The following is an 18,104-nucleotide window of genomic DNA, read 5'->3' as shown; positions in this document are numbered from 1 at the left end:
CATTTCACTTCTTTATTTGGCTCACATCACAATAGAAAAACGCTTACGCTTTTCAGCACAGAGATTGAAATATTGTTGATCTGCTTGTATAGAAGTCTATGAGAAAATGACCCTACTTCTCACTTTATTTACCTCAGTAAACTGTTTCCTGATGAGTTTATGATCTTATCTTCTTCAATACAGCATGATGTATGGTGCCATTTAGAGTAAAATAAAGCAGGACATGCTTTAGGGCATGGCTACCTTGTGATTGACAAGTCGCTATCACGGTGACAACGTTGATTATGTAACCTAACCATGGCGTAACCCCAGATTCACAGGGTATAGGTGTAGCTGTTGCTATTTCAAAGTGTGTTTTCAGTTTATGAAAGTTAATTGTAACATTTTGGTGGCCTAAAAAGTCATGTTCAGCATCCGGTTGTACTAGAAGACCCTCTGAGGCGTCGGCTGTTCAGTTTTTCTGGTGAGAACATTTTTCTTAATGGTTTTAGGCCTGTTTGTTGCTCGTGAAAATTAACATTAGCATTAGCATTATCACAGTTAACCACAGACTGTAAATGCACCATGCTAACCAATCTAGCAGCTAGCACAAGAGGGTGGCGTCAACTCCACCCTCTTGTCAAAATATGATCACCTCTGGCTCCAAAAATCAAAGATGGCAACAGTCAAACTCGAGGCTTCAAAACGGCAGTTCACAAACCGATGAGTGACCAATGAGCAACCTTTTGACATTTTTGGAATATGCTCACTGGATCTTGGGTTCAGCACTCACTGAGAATCCCATTGTTGAAGCACAACTTCCTTCTCTTTTTATTTTTATTGTGACTGTCTGACCTTATTTGTGTTGTTTCTGTTTGCTGATTGTGTTCTTGCCTGATTATGAATGTTTTCTCTCCTGAAACAGATATCTCAATCTCAATGAGACTACCTGATTGAATAAAGATGTTTAAAAAAGCAATACTGAGCAAACTCCATCTGCTGATGAGGGTCAAGAGAAGAAAGCTAAAAAACAATCTCCTAAGTGAACCTAGTTCTGAGATTTTACTGTCAGATTCATTGTCTCCTTTTTCCAAGTTAAATAATGAACCTCAAACTATATTTTGCTGTGAATTAAACGTCAGATGGATCTTAAAGGAATCTTAAAAAATTGTACATTTTTCAAGTTTGTCCTAAAACAAAGGTCAGGAGCCCCAATGAACATTGAAATAGGTTTTTCTCGCTGTAATCATTCCTCCTGTTCATACTGACCATTAGAAGATCCCTTCATAATGCATTTACAATCTAAGTGATGGGGGACAAAATCCACAGTCCTCCTTCAGGGCAAAAATGTATTTAAAAGTTTATCTGAATCTAATGAAGCTTCAGCATCCAAATGAGTCAAATCAAGTAGGCATCTTTCAACGTTACAGTCTTTTTAGTGCCAAAGTCCCTCTTTTTGTTACTATACTTCCACCTGCAGCTCAACAGGGAAACACTGTCCGAGGAAACACAAAGAGGGAATTTGATGCTAAAAAGACTGTAAATGTGTCAGATATCCACTTGATATGACTAACTCAGACTGATGAAGACTCAAATAAGCTTCAGATAATCTTTTAAATGCATTTTTGCACAAAATAACTGTGTGGACACACTGTGGATTTTGTCCCCCATCACTTACATTGAAAGCACATTTGAAGGGGATCTTTTAATATCCAGAATGAACAGGAGGAATGATTACAGTGAGGAAAACCTCTTTCACTGTTCATATGGACACCTGACTGTTGTCTTAAGACACACTTGAAAAACTGTGACCCCGTCCTTGAATAGGATCTGATTGTATCAGTTGCATGTTCAGCTTTTTAACAGCAGGGGTCGCCAAACATCAAGCAAAATTTATAATCTTTTTGTAATCTTTTTCCCAAGGCCTGTTTAATTCTCCTTTCATTCTGCCATCCATTGACTCTCTCTCCATGCACTCACTTTACATCTGTGCATGTTTTAGTGTGTGTGTGTTCTTTCTTCTTGTCTTAGTAAAATGGCCATAATGGCATTCAATTTGCAGTCTTTACGCGCATGTTTTATGGCACATCTGCTCTATTAAACACCATGCAGCTGTCAGCGAAAGACAATAATACGGGCAGACGTTCTATGATGTACCTGCTCTGAATCCTGCATACCCTCATCATCCTCATTCATCCATGTCCCTCCGGTGCAGTTAGTTATTCCGCTGTTTAATTATAGACAAACTGTCCAAAATCAATATTAGTTGTTTTTTTTTTTTCTTTTTCATTTTCCTCACAGTTGGTTCCTTGTGTAAGCCAATCAATATTCCTACTTTGGCCCTTAGGGGGAGGTTAAAAACGATCTATAATAGGATTCAACTCAAGCAGCAGGAATAACAACAAGCCAAACCAATTTCCCACAGGCTAAGAGTGAGGTTTAATACCACTGTTTGCTGTCCCTTGGAGCTTTAAACTAGCAGATTTGTGCACGCAGTCAGCAGCTTGTGTTTGTCGGGGCTTTTCCCACAGGAAATGTCAAAGGAGAACAGATAGAAAGGAGCTGATGACTTTTATTCTCACCTATTTAGTCAGAAACATCACCTGAGATGAAAATATCTGGGTGTGAGCAAAGTTAAAATGACAGAAAAGACCTTCGTACTGCACAATGTCTCATTACAGTGACACTTGTGACAGCAAAGTTTTACAATTAATTTTCTAACCCATATCCCAGCAGAAGGATAATGAATATTGATGTGAAAAGGTGCATATCTCCATATCCTTGACCTTGTCATTTATCTCGACTTGCAAGGCAAAGCAGAACCAGGATCAGTATTCCCATCACAAGACATTTGATAAATACTCTCCCTAATTTAGAGGCAAGGCAGATGGTCTTGTTGCTAGCAAAAAGAGCTGTGAAATTAGGGCAAAGAAAGAAGTGTATGTCAGCAGCAGCGGCATCAGAGGCTGCAAGGTGCACCTTGGAGCGCAGGAGGTGGTGCCGTGTGTCCCAGGAGGGGTGTAGAAAGCAAAAGCCAGCCTGCAATAAACCAGCTGTTTTCCTCAAGGAGTGGCTGGCTGCCAGAATCCCTGCTGTAGTCAGATAATATAGAATCTAAATAAGAATCAAGCAAAGTTATTTGGCAAGCTAAATGTGATTCACAACTATAAGATAAGTAGTAAATGATGCAAGCGACCAGAGATGAATGTGGATGGCTTCTCATATAAAAGCAGATATAAAATATATTGTAGATTAATGTGCCGTGTATGAAATGACAAACCCATGAAAATAGAATCAGTCTTAATCATATATGGGTGATGAAGATGGATCTTTTTTTACTGTTCGAAACTCTCCCTGATTTGTTGTACAGACTGAACACCCGCAGTCTCTGTGGACACTCTTGATTCGTCCATTTATCTTTTTCTCAAAACCATCTTTTTAGAGTTTATCTCAAAAATAGCGACTATGACTCAGGACTCTGCAGTTTTTGCTGTCTTGCACCCCTGATGATCTTTTCCCAGCTTTAACCCAGACGTTATACTCGCCTAAACTTAACCAAACCTTAACCGCAGAGCTGACGGTTGTATGACTCAAGTCTAAAAGTTCATTCTTGACCTTGTGTGACCTGAAAAAAACGGCTTCTGAGGTAAAGAATGAACTTTGAAACTCAACTTTAAAACCAACATGACTAATGTTAAGAAAAAACAGAAATTTGAACATCAAAAAGCTCACAACAACTGGGCAAACTTCTGTCTGCTGATGAAGATCATGTGGAATGATCAAAAACTCAAGAATAGCTACCAAATGCACCTTGAGGTGAGATCATTTTGTCAACTAGCATACCGGTCATTTAAGAATAAGGACTTATAAAACCAGGAAAATGATATTGCACCAGTATTTTTACATTGGAGACTTGTGCTTTGATGACTGACAGTCAGGACTTTGCAAAGAGTTGAACATATGATTACTTCAGAGTCACAAACTGACACCAGTATGGATTTAATCAAGTTCGTTTAAAGTTGCACTCATGTATTTCTGCCCACTAGGGGGCAGAATAACTCCTTAACCAGCTAACAGACACACAACACTGACATAAAGGTGGTTATCGCTAACATGTTAGCAAACTATTACTTATTTACACATCCATTCACTTGGAGTTGTGTTCGTGTCCACCTGATGGATGTTTGAAGTTCAACATTCACTCTCCTTGTTGCTCCTTTTTGCTCTCCACCAGCTCCTGAGAGAAATATCTGGCTCTTTAGCTGCTAGATGTTCTACTTTCTTCACCAATACAGTCGCTGATTTTAGTCTGTCTGTTGTTTGGTGCTGAGCAGGTAGTGTACAGCAAGTTTATCAGAGCTTGTTGGCTGAAAACCAAAACTGGAAACTTAGCTAATGACAGCACTGAGATTGAACTAGGCTGTAAATTTGCTGAAAAACAAAAACTAGGAGCTGAAAGAGAGAGAGAGAGAGAGAAAGAAAGGAGCTGCAGAGTCGGGTGATAATTCTCTCACCGTGAGCAATCCTGTTCACAATACAGTCTTTGTAGAGCTTTTAGTAAATTAAACATTAATCAAAACCCTAGCCTAACCAAAAACAGAAAGTGTATAAATGCACCTTTGATTTTGTTGCAGCACCCAATCGCACCATCAACAAAAAAATCCCCAAACTTTCCTCCCCTGTGCTCACTCTTGATGTTTCGAAATTGAACTGTGAGTAATGTACACAGCTGTGTCCAGTTTCACAACATCAACAGGGAGCTGGGAGGAAATCTTTAGGATTTGGAGTGATATTTGGTTGATGTAATGGTGTGTATCCTTAAGCAGCTGTGACTGCAGAAGTTCACACTCACCTTGTGAAACATCACTTGCTACCTGGACACGTAACTGTTGAAATCAGTAATTCAAGGTAAGATCTTGTGATTCTCCTCATCCCTCTGCAGCAGGCTGATGTCTTGCCTGAGATGAGTCTATCTTTTGGTTTGCAGGATTATCGTCCTCTGGCTCACTGGATGTTTTTGTGAGCCCTCAGGGAGCACAGATGCAAATCTTGGCTTTGTTTTCCAAAAAGCACCACTTGGCTCCTAAGAATATCTTTGTGTCTTTAAAGCCTTGAGAGTGAGATAAAGTTATAAATCAGAAAGACAATTTGGGGAATTAGGCCTCCGCTCTGTCAGTCTGGTTTTAATGTTCCTGTTGTATCTGTCTCTGAATCACCTCATGAATCCAGGCAAATAAAACTCAGGTCATAAATAAAGAGGTTTTCTGATTTAAGCAAATCATTTTTTAACTCCAGTAATTACTTGTCCATTCATCACTGATTGATCTCTACAAAATCTGAACAATCTGGACACCAGCAGCCACTGTAGGCATTCAGATATTTTACTGTTCCCAGCTGGTGATGAATAGATAATATTTGAGCAGACCTCGCTGTCATGGATTTAGTGAGAATACTGATAATGCTGTCTCCAAAATTGTCTCGTAGCAATTGCTCCGGCAGAAATTATCATTTTGCTGCAGTTTTATTAGCTATCATTCCCTGCGGTTAACCGTTCTCATGATGTGTGTGAAAGTGTGTATGAGAGAGAGAAAGAGAGAGAATTACTTTGTGTGAGTGTCCAACATTTTTTCTGTTGGCTGGGTAACAAAATTGGATTTTGACATTACTGTTGTACTTACCCGACCTTGAAGAACAAATATCCAGTGCTGGAATTTGGCAGAAAGACATTGAGAAATGGTAATTTAGCTCAGGATTTTTAAGAGTTTTTGGAGTATCTAGAGAATGGTAAAAGCTATTACTACAGGTGGCAGGAAAGTGGGAAGAACTTTGCTGCTGAAGTGCTTTTGAGCAAGGCACTGAATCTGGCAGCCCCAGGAATGATGGCCAACAGAGCTCCAACCAATAGTCGATTAATTGATTAGTCAATTTCTTGGTTTTGAGTATTTTTTAAGGACAAATGCTGAAATTCTCTAGTTCCAGCTTCTTAAATGTCAATATTTTCTGATTTCTTTAGTCCTCGATAGTAAACTGAATCTAGGTTGCATCTTGGGCTTTAGGAAAGGTGATCAATATTTTTCACCAATGACTAATTGAGAAAATATTCGACAGATTAATCAATAATGACCAGTGGAGCTAATTCTGCCCCTTGATTGCACAAAGGACACATTTTGTTTTTAAAGATACATCACAAAGTGCTTCACTGACATACTGTATTATGCAAATGGACGTCATTTGCATCAGACAAGTGCAAATGATTAATATATGCTCTTTTTTAATTTTTGATGACGGCCATTCATCTTTATCTTTAAAGAAACACCAAATGAGGCCAATAACAAGACTGATGAGCCTGACACACCCCCCCTTTACACTGTGACTGCTACAACTTTCTCATTTTGTCAAACAACAATGACTGAAATCGATGCTACTACACCTTTAGGCTGAGTTTTGCGGAAGTCGAGTCGATTTTTATTTATATATCCCCAATATCACAAATCACAAATTTGCCCTCAGGGGGCTTTAAAATCTGTACAGCAATACAACATCCTCTACCTTATCAGACAAGGAAAAACTCCCCCCCTAAAAACTTTAATGGGACCTGGAAGCCATAGATGTGTGTAGAGAATAGACCAGATGACAAAATCACAGAAATACAGCATGGAAAGACAGGATGGCAGAACTATAGATGGACTGATAACATATATGAATAATGTGATGGAATCCTGCAGTTGAGTTAATTAATTTTAGACAAGTGTAATTTAAGTGAAAGTCATTCCTGATTGCTTGCAAAACTGAATAATACATGTTGGCAGATGTATCAGAAAAATAGAATGTATCTGTAAATGTATGAGAAATTATTTTAGTAAATATTAGATTAAGGCTTCAGTCAAGATAGGATCATTTACGTTAATGGGAAAAACCCCTGAACGCATCAGTACAAAATATATACAGTATATTGATAATATGATTATGCTTCAAGCTCCTGTTGCACTTCTTTTGTGTTGGCTGCATGATAATAAAAACACACCACCATCACCGTTATGTTCTGCTGTTTAAACATCTACTAAAAGCTCCGACAGAGGGCTGAACAGTTAATAGGAGAACACACTGAGACCGTGCTGCAGACGAATGTCACTGCCTTTGTCTCTGTGCTGCAGGCCTGCACTGTACATTTAAAGGGAACTGCCCCTTTAACCGTGTGGCCGTACTGCTCATGCTCGGGGCTTTTGTGCAGGAGTTTCCCCGTCAGGAACCAGCTGTGTGGACGAGAGAGCGATAGCAGACACAGCACACACAGAGAGAGAGAAGCACCGCTCCGGGAGAGCTGCGGCTGTCGCATCCTCCTCGTACCCGGGCAGAGGGCACGTCTTTGTCTGGGAACAGATCCAGCAGCTAGAGAGGCGCACATACAAACAGCTCCGTGTTTGTATTTCATCTCCCGGATTATAGTCTTTTGACGTTGAAGCATTCCGTCACGGTCGTGTGTTTACATCGCTGACCAGACTGGAAGTTATTTGGGAGACTTGTGCGGACGCGCAGCAGAGCGCGTAACGTGCTTTTTTTTTTTTTTTTAATAATGTTTTTGTTGCTCAGAGCGGATGGGTCCGATTGGAAATGCGTTCAGAGCGTTTTTAAGGTTTAAACTGCCTCCATCAAAGTTTCATCCTTTTGTCCTGTCCCGCAGCTTGCTCCACACCGCTCGGCATGTTCTGACAGTGCGTAATTACCGTTTTCCACAGGCGTCACAGGTAGGCTATTTGAGCCTACAGACACCCCTGCTGATGACAACAGATCACCTCACAGCGTAAGGTGACAGTTCACTGCCTCTCTCTCTCTCTCTCTCTCTCTCTCAAAAAAAAAAAAAAGACACTCCGCGTCCATCATGGATGATGCTGGAGGGATACATCTATGCACCTGGACCAAGTCGTCCACAAGGAGCTCCCGGGACGTCTTGAAAACATACCTGGGAGTATTTGTGATGCTTCATCTCGTGCTCCACACGGAAGCCTCCTCGGTGTCCAAGTCGTGTGATAAAACCTGCTTTTCAGGGAGGTGCAGCAACGGCACCTGCGTGTGTGACCACGGATGGGTCGGGGATCAGTGCCAGCACTGTCAGGGGAGATTCAAGTAAGTTGATGAGTGATGTGACATCCGCCACGTGCCTTTTAGGAGTTCAAAGCTGACCTTTAAGATTTGGTTTTTTTGTATGATCAAAGTCCACTTTGGTTCCATCAAAGCTGTCTACAGCAGGCTGGTGACTTCAATCTTCTAGTAATAATAATATCAGTCTGATATCAGTTATCTCACTGTGCCAAATATGAAAATAGATTCTTGTTCTGGGTTCAGTGAATTAGTGGAAGTTTGTCTTTATTCTCAATAAGGTGAGGTATTGTAGATGTCACTTGGCTGTTACTAGAATGTATGAGGGGTGATAAATGCCACAGCAAAGCAAGACATTGGCTCTCACTTTATCCAGCTGAGTTATTATTTAGAAATTGCTAAAGCTGAATTGTGTCTGGTTGTAGTTAAAGCAAAAATCTCCAGATGGCGATATCACAAACGTACATGAGTAGGTCAAGTATATGTATGAACACACAAATATACAGTACATGCAAGTCAATCTATTGAAATATGAGTGTTGGGGGGGAAGGTTGGAGGTTCTCGAGTCCCCTCCACCTTCTTAAAAACTTAAAGTTGCCCCTCCCCCCAATAAGTTATTTATGTATAAGTAATCTATGTAATTGAAAATATATATTCAATATTCTATGTATCCTGCTCGGTGTTCTGAACTGTTGCATATACTAAACTAAGTGGGAATTTGAGTAATGAAGTTAACAGTTTACTTCATCCTGATACCTTTGCTTGCTATTGGACGACGTTTGATTCCGTCTCTGTAGCACGTCTGAGTTGTGTCTTCAGTGAGTCTAGTGACAAGTGAGAAGCTGCTGCTGGAGAGTAAAGAAGCAAATACTGCACCAGCAGCTCTGTATAATAGGTAAATATGTATAGTGATGGCCTAAAAGTGATTCATAAATATATATTTTAAGCTACTATTAATGGCAAAAAAGACAGCAACACGTTATTTAGTCCTGAAGTTAGCGACCCCCCCACCCTAAGTTGTAATGAGATCTGCGCCCTTTATTATTTGGCTGTTATAAGAGGTTTGGACTGTGATGTTTTCATCCGTCTGGCTGCTTCACTCAGCTGTTCTCACTCCCCTGCAGCTAAAACACTTAATAAAGAAAAGCATAAACTATCAGTTAGTGTTTATTTTGATTTGAATTGTTGAAGTGACGTGACTTTTTGTTTCAGATTTGGCAGTTATCGGCTATTCATCTTGCTGCATTGCATCACATTTCCAGGCAGCAAATTAAAGTCAAACATGCTAAGCTCTGCAAGCAGCATTCTTAGCATAAGAAGTGATAAGAATTTTGGAAATGATGCACATGGCAGACATTGGTCACAGACAGGCGGGAGATTACTGGCAGAAAGGACTACAATCATTACAGATATGCTTGTAAATAATGCCACTTATTGTATCAAGTCCTTCGTGTTTTTTTCTCTTCTATCTATCAAAAACTGCCTCCTCCTTTGTCAGAATAACCTACCTTAATATGAAAGTCATTAGTAAAGAACACCGCATGGATTTAAAATTACATTTCTATAACATTTCTGGACTCACTTGAACAGTTAAAAAAGGATCAAAATCAACACAGCAGAACCAGAGTTGTTGTCTTTTTTCATTCCACACATTCTTCTACCTTGTCAAAGCCTGGTGCCTACAATCCCCACAATGCAACTGGACTGACAGCTAGAGAGTCTGATCTGTAATACTAGTAGCGATTAATGTAGCCTGGAGCTGTTAGCCTCCAGCAGAGATGAGGAGCAGGCTGCAAATGTCTGGTAACCTTTTTTCTATTTATCACATTTCACGCAGCTCCCCTTGGAGACACAAGGCTTTATACTACTTTTTACATATAAAACACCTGGAAACACACTTTGACCTTTACTTTGATCACTGTATGTTGTCCATTTTGATATTTCACCAATCTGACACACTGAAATATTGAACCTCACTTCAAAGCACTTAAATTCCACCGGTAGCTCATCCTTAGAGAGCGCTCACATGTTCATATCCCCCTTCCCCGTGGCACGAATCACCCCTCATACACTCCAGAGAGGATGACGTTACCTGTCAGGATCACCCACAACCCCGTGTGCACGAGAATGGGACTGAGAGATGGCAGGACTTCAGTCTGGTCTTTTCTCTCCGGAGGATTGTATCGATTTCTTAGTCGATGTGATTGTTGTGAGAGCAGCGAACAGAATCGGCTGTAGGCTGGACAACAGGCGAACAATACCAAACGAGAGTGTTTATGTTCTTGTGGCTGCCTGGTGGCAAGTTAGTGTCCATTAATACTGAGTAGTTCTTGCAGACACGCGCACACAAACACACACACACACACACACACACACACACACACACACACACACACACACACACACACACAGTGAAATGATGTAGGGCTAGATTTATCAGTCTGATATGATGTATTGTTTGCAGGAAAAGCCTCTTGAGGTGCATCAGCTCATTTTCAAAGACAAGACGCTTGTTTTTCCATACTATAAATTTGCTTTCTGCATGTCTGTCTGTCCTGGAAGAGGAATCGCTCCTGACTTTCTCTTCCAAGGTTTCTTCCATTTTGCCCTTGTTAAAGTTTTTTTTTTTTTAGTAGTTTCTCCTCATCTGAATCGAGGGTCTAAGGATAGAGGACATTGTATTGCTGTACAGATTAAAAAGCCTCCTGTGGCAACTTTATGATTTGTGATATTGGGATGTAAAAATAAAAGTTTAATTGATTTGCATGAACAAAGGTATTAGAATGAATCTTAACCTAAATGAGAGGACCATTTTGTGTATTTTTACTAATTTGATCTTATTTACTAGTTTGGGAAAATGGAAAATGCAAATTGAAATGTTACACTTATTAGTGGCTGAAAGAAAAAAATCAAAAGAGAGGAAAGTGAAGTCCTTGACAGCCCACATACTAATTTCTATTAATAATTCCATGATTGACTTCTTCAAATTCTTCACTGTTTTCTGAGTTAACCCAAATATGACCGTTTGCCTCGTTAAGGTCGGGAGAAGCACAAATTAATGGGAAAACAGAATTTTTCCGCAACACCAGCAAAGCACTTAAAGGCTTTTTAAAGTGAAGCAGCCACAGATGGAGCAGAAATGGTCACAGATCTTTGTGACCTTGTTTAGTTGTAACTCATTTAAAGATAAAAAGGCTTTGAGAACGATAAAAGAAGCAGCAGACACAGTGAGCTGGTTCGATAAGGAGCTGCGGGCGACAGGTTCTCCATGCGGTTTGGTTGAACTACACCGACAAGCTGAACAATAACTTTTGTCCGTTCTGTTGTTCCCACCTCAAGGGTTCACATTTTTTCTCTTCCTCGTTTGTTTTCTTGTTGTGCAGCCTGCTGTGCATGTGCATTATTCTGTGTTCAAGTAATATTGGAGATACAGTTGTCATTGTTTTCTTAGTTGTCAATAGCATTCATGTCAACATCCTCATTGTAATTACTACTATCAAAGATGTTCTGATATAACTTACCTAAAGTGGCTATAATTGATATTTTTCCAAGATTCCACATGTGGAACTCAACCATCTTGAGTTGCCCGTTAACAAGTTGTAAATATCCGAATCTTCCTCATGTCTGCCATCCATCTCTTATGATGTGAACATGTCATTAGAGTCTCTTTCCCTGAAGCGCTGGCCGGTCCCATTAAATTTACATTATGATCACATCATGCACATCAAAAAAAGAAGCTTTTTTAGACTCAGAGAAAGTTTTTCAAATATCTTTAAAGAATATTAATTGACCTTGTTTGAAGTTTGAGATGCCCTGTCCAAATTTCAATTTCAAATTCATTTTTTAAAATAATGCCCATCTGAGGGGAACGTTGTTGCGCAGTAAATAATTGGCCAAACTGTCTCCATCTCTATTACGGTAATATGGACATGTTTGTGACATGGATGGTTTGCTAAACATATATGAATTTAGGATAATTGAACATGAATCCATACTGAAACAAATACATACAGTTTAGTACATACTCTATTGTGAATATCTGTTTCTATTGTGCCTTTTTTTTTTTTATTAAACTCAGTTTATCATTAATCCATCTGATCTGTTTTGGGGATGGTGAAGCAGAGATATCTCCCGCATCAACAACCAATATTGCAGAAAAGCTGCTGCCCAAATAGTCCTGTTATCTAAAAGCTTGGCCGTACTTGTGGCTGCATCAGCTGTATCTTAGTGAGGACAGACCGGAGAGCAGTGGAGCAGAGAGAGAGAGAGAGAGAGAGAGGGACCTGTGCTTCAATATCACTGCTGTACCCTGAAAATACTCAATACTAAAAACCTCAGTGGTCATCAGGCTGCTGTTGAGGTGGTCAGGACACACACACACACACACACACACATACACACTCTTGTGTCTTATATCCACACAGACAGATCCAATAAAGAAGAAATAGGGAGTAGATTCTGTTTGTCTATTGATTGAAGGTATTGGTCGTACGTGTTGTTATATTGGTCTGCAGTCTCACCCTTTGTTTTCCAATGGCGTTCCCTCCCTCTCTCTCTCTTTGTTTTTTTTCTCTGCTGCTCTTGCTTTCTTTGTCCAGACTAGATAACGTCTTGCTTGTTCTCACATACAAAACACACACAAACAAACAAGTCATACTAACACGCATACAGAGTTCAGGCTGATCCAGATACAAGAACTTAGAAAGAAGTTAAACTGCCTTGTCTACAAGAGCAACATCTGCTCTGTAAATCACTTGTGTTCTCTTTTGAGCAAAAATCAGAAACCGAAAGAGTTTATATTTTAAATTCTTTGATTTTATGATGGCTTCCCCTAGTTTTACATTATCTTAATTAAATACAGTTGGAGTCCTTATTCCGATACAGCAAATCAAATCTTTTCATAAAGCAATAACGTCTTGTTCTATTACAGGCAGAGCAGAAGGTCACACTGAGCCTGATTGCCTCCTGCTACGCAACACAAGAGCCACAGAGTCTGAACAACAACCCGCATTAGCTTTCCTGCTAAAGTCTCCTTCTTATATAACTTACGTGAACGTGAACACACGTCTAGTCCTGCACTTTAGCTGGTTGGACATTGACTCTGAATGTTAATGTTCATTTTAAGCTCTTTGAAAGGCCCACAAAAGCTGTCCAAAGCGCCTGAAGTTGTAAAACAGTTTATAGCACACATGCAGGTGCACAAACATTTTTGTGGTTGGATTCTTTGCAGTTTTTTTTTACATTTTTGGAACACTGAAATCAGATGTCCATTCAAGAATTTTATAATAAGAACATTTTGTGGCTGCACACACATCTTCGGGCCTTTTCAAGTCAGAATCAGCCGTAAAAAAAAACGTTAAAGTCTGCACACTACCAGGCAGCTTCAGGGCTACAGCAGAGAAGCAACACTTTCTGGTAGAAGTTGTTCATCTGACTAAATAGGTTACCTGTTTGTCCTTTATTAACCTCACAGGAGAGAGGAGGCCGCGTAGACACTCGTAGACCGACGTTACAGTGTCGTCAGGCGGTTTCAACAGCAAACTGTCTAATGCGGCACATCAAAGTGAATCTATTTGCCCAAGGTTTGCTAGAATAAACCGCCGCATTAATCTCACTTTGTCTCTTGCATGCTAAGTGCAGACAGCCAGAAACACTGGAGGCCACAGAGAAATGAACTCACACTGATCAAACATTTTGACTCATTATCTCCCAACAGAGATGCAGCGTCGGGTTCTGGAAAAAGGATGTTGATGGTGCTAATTGATAGAGGAGAGAAAATATAAAATAAAAAAAAAATCTTCTCTGGCTCTTTTGTCGACTCGCTGTTGTAAAGCCAGAGCTCAGCGTGCAGAAGCCACAACGGAGGGATTCGGCCTCTCAGACTACTGGAGCCGAGTAAGCTGTATATATCACAGAGGAGCCTGATAAATGGACGGAGGCGACTGTTAGCGCAGACAAGCCTCTGCAGGATGGGATTTAAAAATTTACCACCTCTCAGAGAGAGTCAGTCATTAGAGTTACTGGCATAAAAATAATGTTCTACCTATCTATCCATCAAAAAAAGAGAGATATAAATACTGTAATATATTTTTATTTCTAAAATGGGATTATAGTTTTGGATTAAACTCCTCCACTTCATGTCATGATTTAATCTGTCTACTAATGCTGTGACCGCAGTTTAGATGTTATGGTGGCGCTGAAATCCTATTACATGACGTTGGAGCCCATTATGGTTCCCCTTCATCTCTTCACATCACTTCTGTCATGATTCTTGTCCCCTGTTGGTCGGAAGCTAGAGCCAGCAACTTTCTGTTAACTCAGACTGGACTGTAGTGATGCTTTAGAGCTCCGGTTTTGATCTGGGTTAAGTAGGTTTATTGAATCTGACTATGAAATATGTACGCGGGGGGAATCCCTTATCATGTCTGTTGAGACTTTTAACAATGTTAAGTAGCAGAAAAGCGCATGGACTTCATATCTAAGAACTACAAGTAGAGGTTTGAAAGATGAGTAAGATTTGTTAGACTTTGTTAGACATCTCGGGGAATTAACTCTTCAAATATTCATTATTTGTTGAGACTACAGAGCTTTTATCTCGATTGTTGCGTGACACACAGTGTGGCAGTGAAGGTACAGTAACTGTCAGTCAGATAAAAATAAAAGAGGAAGTGAAACAAAAATAAAGTGCGGTGGAAGTATTTTGAAACTTAGTGTGGTCTTACTTCGAGTTACATAGTCGTGACTCTCATTTTAACCACAATGACACAGTTAGTTGCTGCTGGTGTTACAAACACAACATATATTAGTATATCATACCAGTAGATGTCTGTGTGTGTGTGTGTGTGTGTGTGTGGAAAAAAATAAACCAGCAGCGTCTCATAACATAGTGTCAGTTGACACACACCAGACAGGAAGTAGTCAGGGAACAGTAGGTCGGATCTGCTAATCCAAGGAGCAATTACGATATCTGATTTTTGGGAGTTTTGATGAGCATTGATGTTGGGAAATAAGCAGGCTAATCATCAGACAAGAACACAGATATTAGACCGTTCTGGAAAACCTCCGGTTTACATTCAGTCATGTTTTTTTTTAGCCAACAAAACTACGATAGGGTTAAGGATCGGGGGAAAAGATCAAGGCTGGGGTTTAAAAGCCAAAACCTAATTGGAAGTCAGAGCCAAGAAGTGAGATCTGGCCTCCTTCATGAAAGTCAAACGTGCCACATGCCTCACTATATAAAGGACTCGCTGCTTCCCACATTCCTGCTGAACGTTAGCACTGAATGATAATTTTAGTTAGTTACAGAATTCAACATGGAGATAGGTCCTTGGTAATTGTGTAAGCCTGTGTGGAGGGTGTATGTGAGGAGGTGTGTGTGTGGGGCATAGTTGGTAATAAATATCAACTGTGCACCTGCTAGTTATCATTTATCACTATTATTTATCCTCAACATCACATCATGCACAGCCTCCTATAAGACTTTTTTTTTTCTTTATCCTCACAATAAACAACCAAAACACAGGAAGCTTTTTTGTAATGGACAAATCAACCTCCCTACATTAGCATCACGGCGGCTAACTTGTTAGCGTTAATGGTTGCTATGAAACAAGGCTGAAAGAGCACAGGGTTGTATCCTGAAGTAACCATCAAAGATGTGACTCACTACTGGTTTCTACTGACTACTTTACTTTCATTTCTTTATTATTTGATTATTATTATCTGGAAAAAAAACACTTCCCAGATTTTTTTTCAGATTCCCCTTTGACTATAGCGAGGTACAACATCTTGTAAGGTTAGTGCAATACAAAGTGCTTCACAGATGACTGACAAGCCAATAATAAGACGAATGTAGACTATAAACAGTAAAAGAATTTGAGACTGATGCACACCAGAAATAAACATTATGAAAATGTAATTACGTAAAGTAGATTTAAAAACTATAAAATTTGAGGCCAAATTTGAAATGATGCAAATAATAATAAAATAGAATGAAATAAAAACTAGATTAAAGAACGAGATAAAATCGATATAAAACAGACAAATAAAATCAATAAGAGGGAAGAAAATAATAATAAAATAAAAAAAAATATAACATTTTACAACATGAATACAATAAAATACATGAATAAAGTAAATAATGCCTATTATATCAATCATTCTTAATCAAAAGCAGGCTTAAGAGGCAAGTTTTACCTTTTTAAGATATAAACTCTTCCAGCTGCTCTCAATTTAATTTAAATTAAATCCAAAAAAAAGTTTGCCAAGCTGCTTTTTTAGCATCGAACTCAGGTTTTCTTTACATCACTGCTACATACCATCACACCATTTTCTGTAGGAATCATTTTCTCAAAGCTCTTTTTACATTAATCCCTCTCAAACATCCCACATAGGAAAGCAGGAAGAGAAATTCACCTGATTGATGTCCCACAATATTATAAACAAACAGAACCTGGAGGCTGATGTTGGTTCCTGAGAAACACAAACTGTGACATGTAAACATTTTAATGCCTTCGGAGAGGCCTTGAGTAGTAATAATCCTCTAAAAAAAAACAAAAAAACATCATATCTCAAAACATTAAGCTTACTGTAAAGTACAGTTACAAATATGCATAGATGGTCACAGATACAAAAGGATCTAAATATAAACCTGCCGGCTTTGTGATGCCTGAAGATAAAGGGGAGAACGAAGCCATTCAAGGACAAAACATCCACATGGGTGCTTTAGTGAGAGAGACAGGGGCCGAGCAGAGACAGAATAGAGTGCTTTTCTGACATCAGAGTCATCATCTGCTGACACGGGCTTCATCCTGTGTGTGTGTGTGTGTGTGTGTGTGTGTGTGTGTGTGTGATTATGTGTGTTTAAGCCCCAGGCAATGTGCACTGATGATGACACAGCTTGTGAACTAAAGTTGCCACTGTACTGTGCTGAGTTGCAGTGTGTATGTGTTTGTTGTGTGTGTGTGTGTGTGTGTGTGTTTTGTGTGTGTGTGTGTGTGTGGGAGAGAGAGAAAGCATGTGAGTGTTTGGGAGGGAGGAGCGTCGGATGGCCATCTGTCCAGTGTGAGTTAATCCTGCATATGATGAGAGAGAGAGAGAGAGAGAGAGAGAGCAAGGGCAACACACACACACACACACACACAGTTGGATTGGTGGGCGTATTACATGAATCATATCCCCCCTGTGTTCCTCCCTGAGGCTGCAGCAGTTTCAGAGAGATGGGAAAGGTCTGTTCTAGTGACATCATCATCAGGGGACGGTGAGTCCCACTGACGCTTTATCTGTAGCTGCATTAAAAAGATTCTTCAAAGGAAAAATTTTAGCTGTTTCTGACCTGATTTTCACAGTTTTACTCAGTATTACGAGCAGGAAAATCGCAGTCGTCACTCTGCAGTAGCGCTGCTAACTTTCAGTTGTGTAAGTGATTATACATCAGGAAGGAAATGAGTCAACAACAGTATGAATAAATATGAATTTATCAAGCCAAGAAGCTGAATGTTTTTTTTGTGTCCAGTTTCTCCATTGTTAGGATTTTCTGATGCTCTCTGTTTTATTTCTTTGAGTTTTGGACTGTGACAATTATTATTTTACTATTTAACACATTTAATAGACAAGATTTTATTAAAAAAACACAACCAAAAACAAACAGAAACAATAGATTAACCGATAGGTTCATAAATAATGAATGCAATATTTGGTTGCAGCCTCACCTGCAAGGGCATGTTTCTCCAAAACCCTCCTATAGGCACATTTTATTCCAACAAATCAATTGTTACCCAAATTTTAAACAAAATTTCCACTTGATATCACAAAATGTAAATGTAGTGGCAAGGAGAGATGATAGGAAATCTATAAAGGTTCATCATCTGGGGGCCATGAATACTGAGTTTAGACCAAATTTCACTTTTCTTGTGTGCAAAATACATGTTGGTGAGTATGAAAGTATTAAGTGTCGTGGCTGTCTGCCCAATACATTTTGAGATATTATCTACAGGTGGCAGTTTCAGTGTTACAGAAGAAAGGTCAAAGGT

General features: G+C 39.5%; 1 protein-coding gene across 3 annotated transcripts in view; it reads left to right on the top strand.

Moving 5' to 3' along the window:
* Positions 1-6,784: 6,784 nt before the first annotated feature.
* atrnl1a (attractin-like 1a) overlaps positions 6,785-18,104 on the top strand; it is a 322,517-nt gene continuing 311,197 nt past the window's right edge. For 2 of the 3 annotated variants that reach the window (XM_044372296.1, XM_044372297.1), the window contains exon 1: positions 6,785-8,103. In XM_044372296.1, coding sequence (XP_044228231.1) covers positions 7,859-8,103 — 245 coding nt within the window. In that variant the 5' untranslated portion in view covers positions 6,785-7,858. The remainder of the gene's footprint in view (positions 8,104-18,104) is intronic. The other variant, XM_044372295.1, reaches the window with a different exon arrangement.

The sequence above is a fragment of the Thunnus albacares genome, chromosome 14 (genome assembly GCF_914725855.1).
Source record: "Thunnus albacares chromosome 14, fThuAlb1.1, whole genome shotgun sequence".
NCBI classification, from domain to species: Eukaryota; Metazoa; Chordata; class Actinopteri; order Scombriformes; family Scombridae; genus Thunnus; species Thunnus albacares.
The sequence above is the reverse complement of the archived record's forward strand: the minus strand, read 5'-3'. Positions and strand labels throughout refer to the sequence as shown.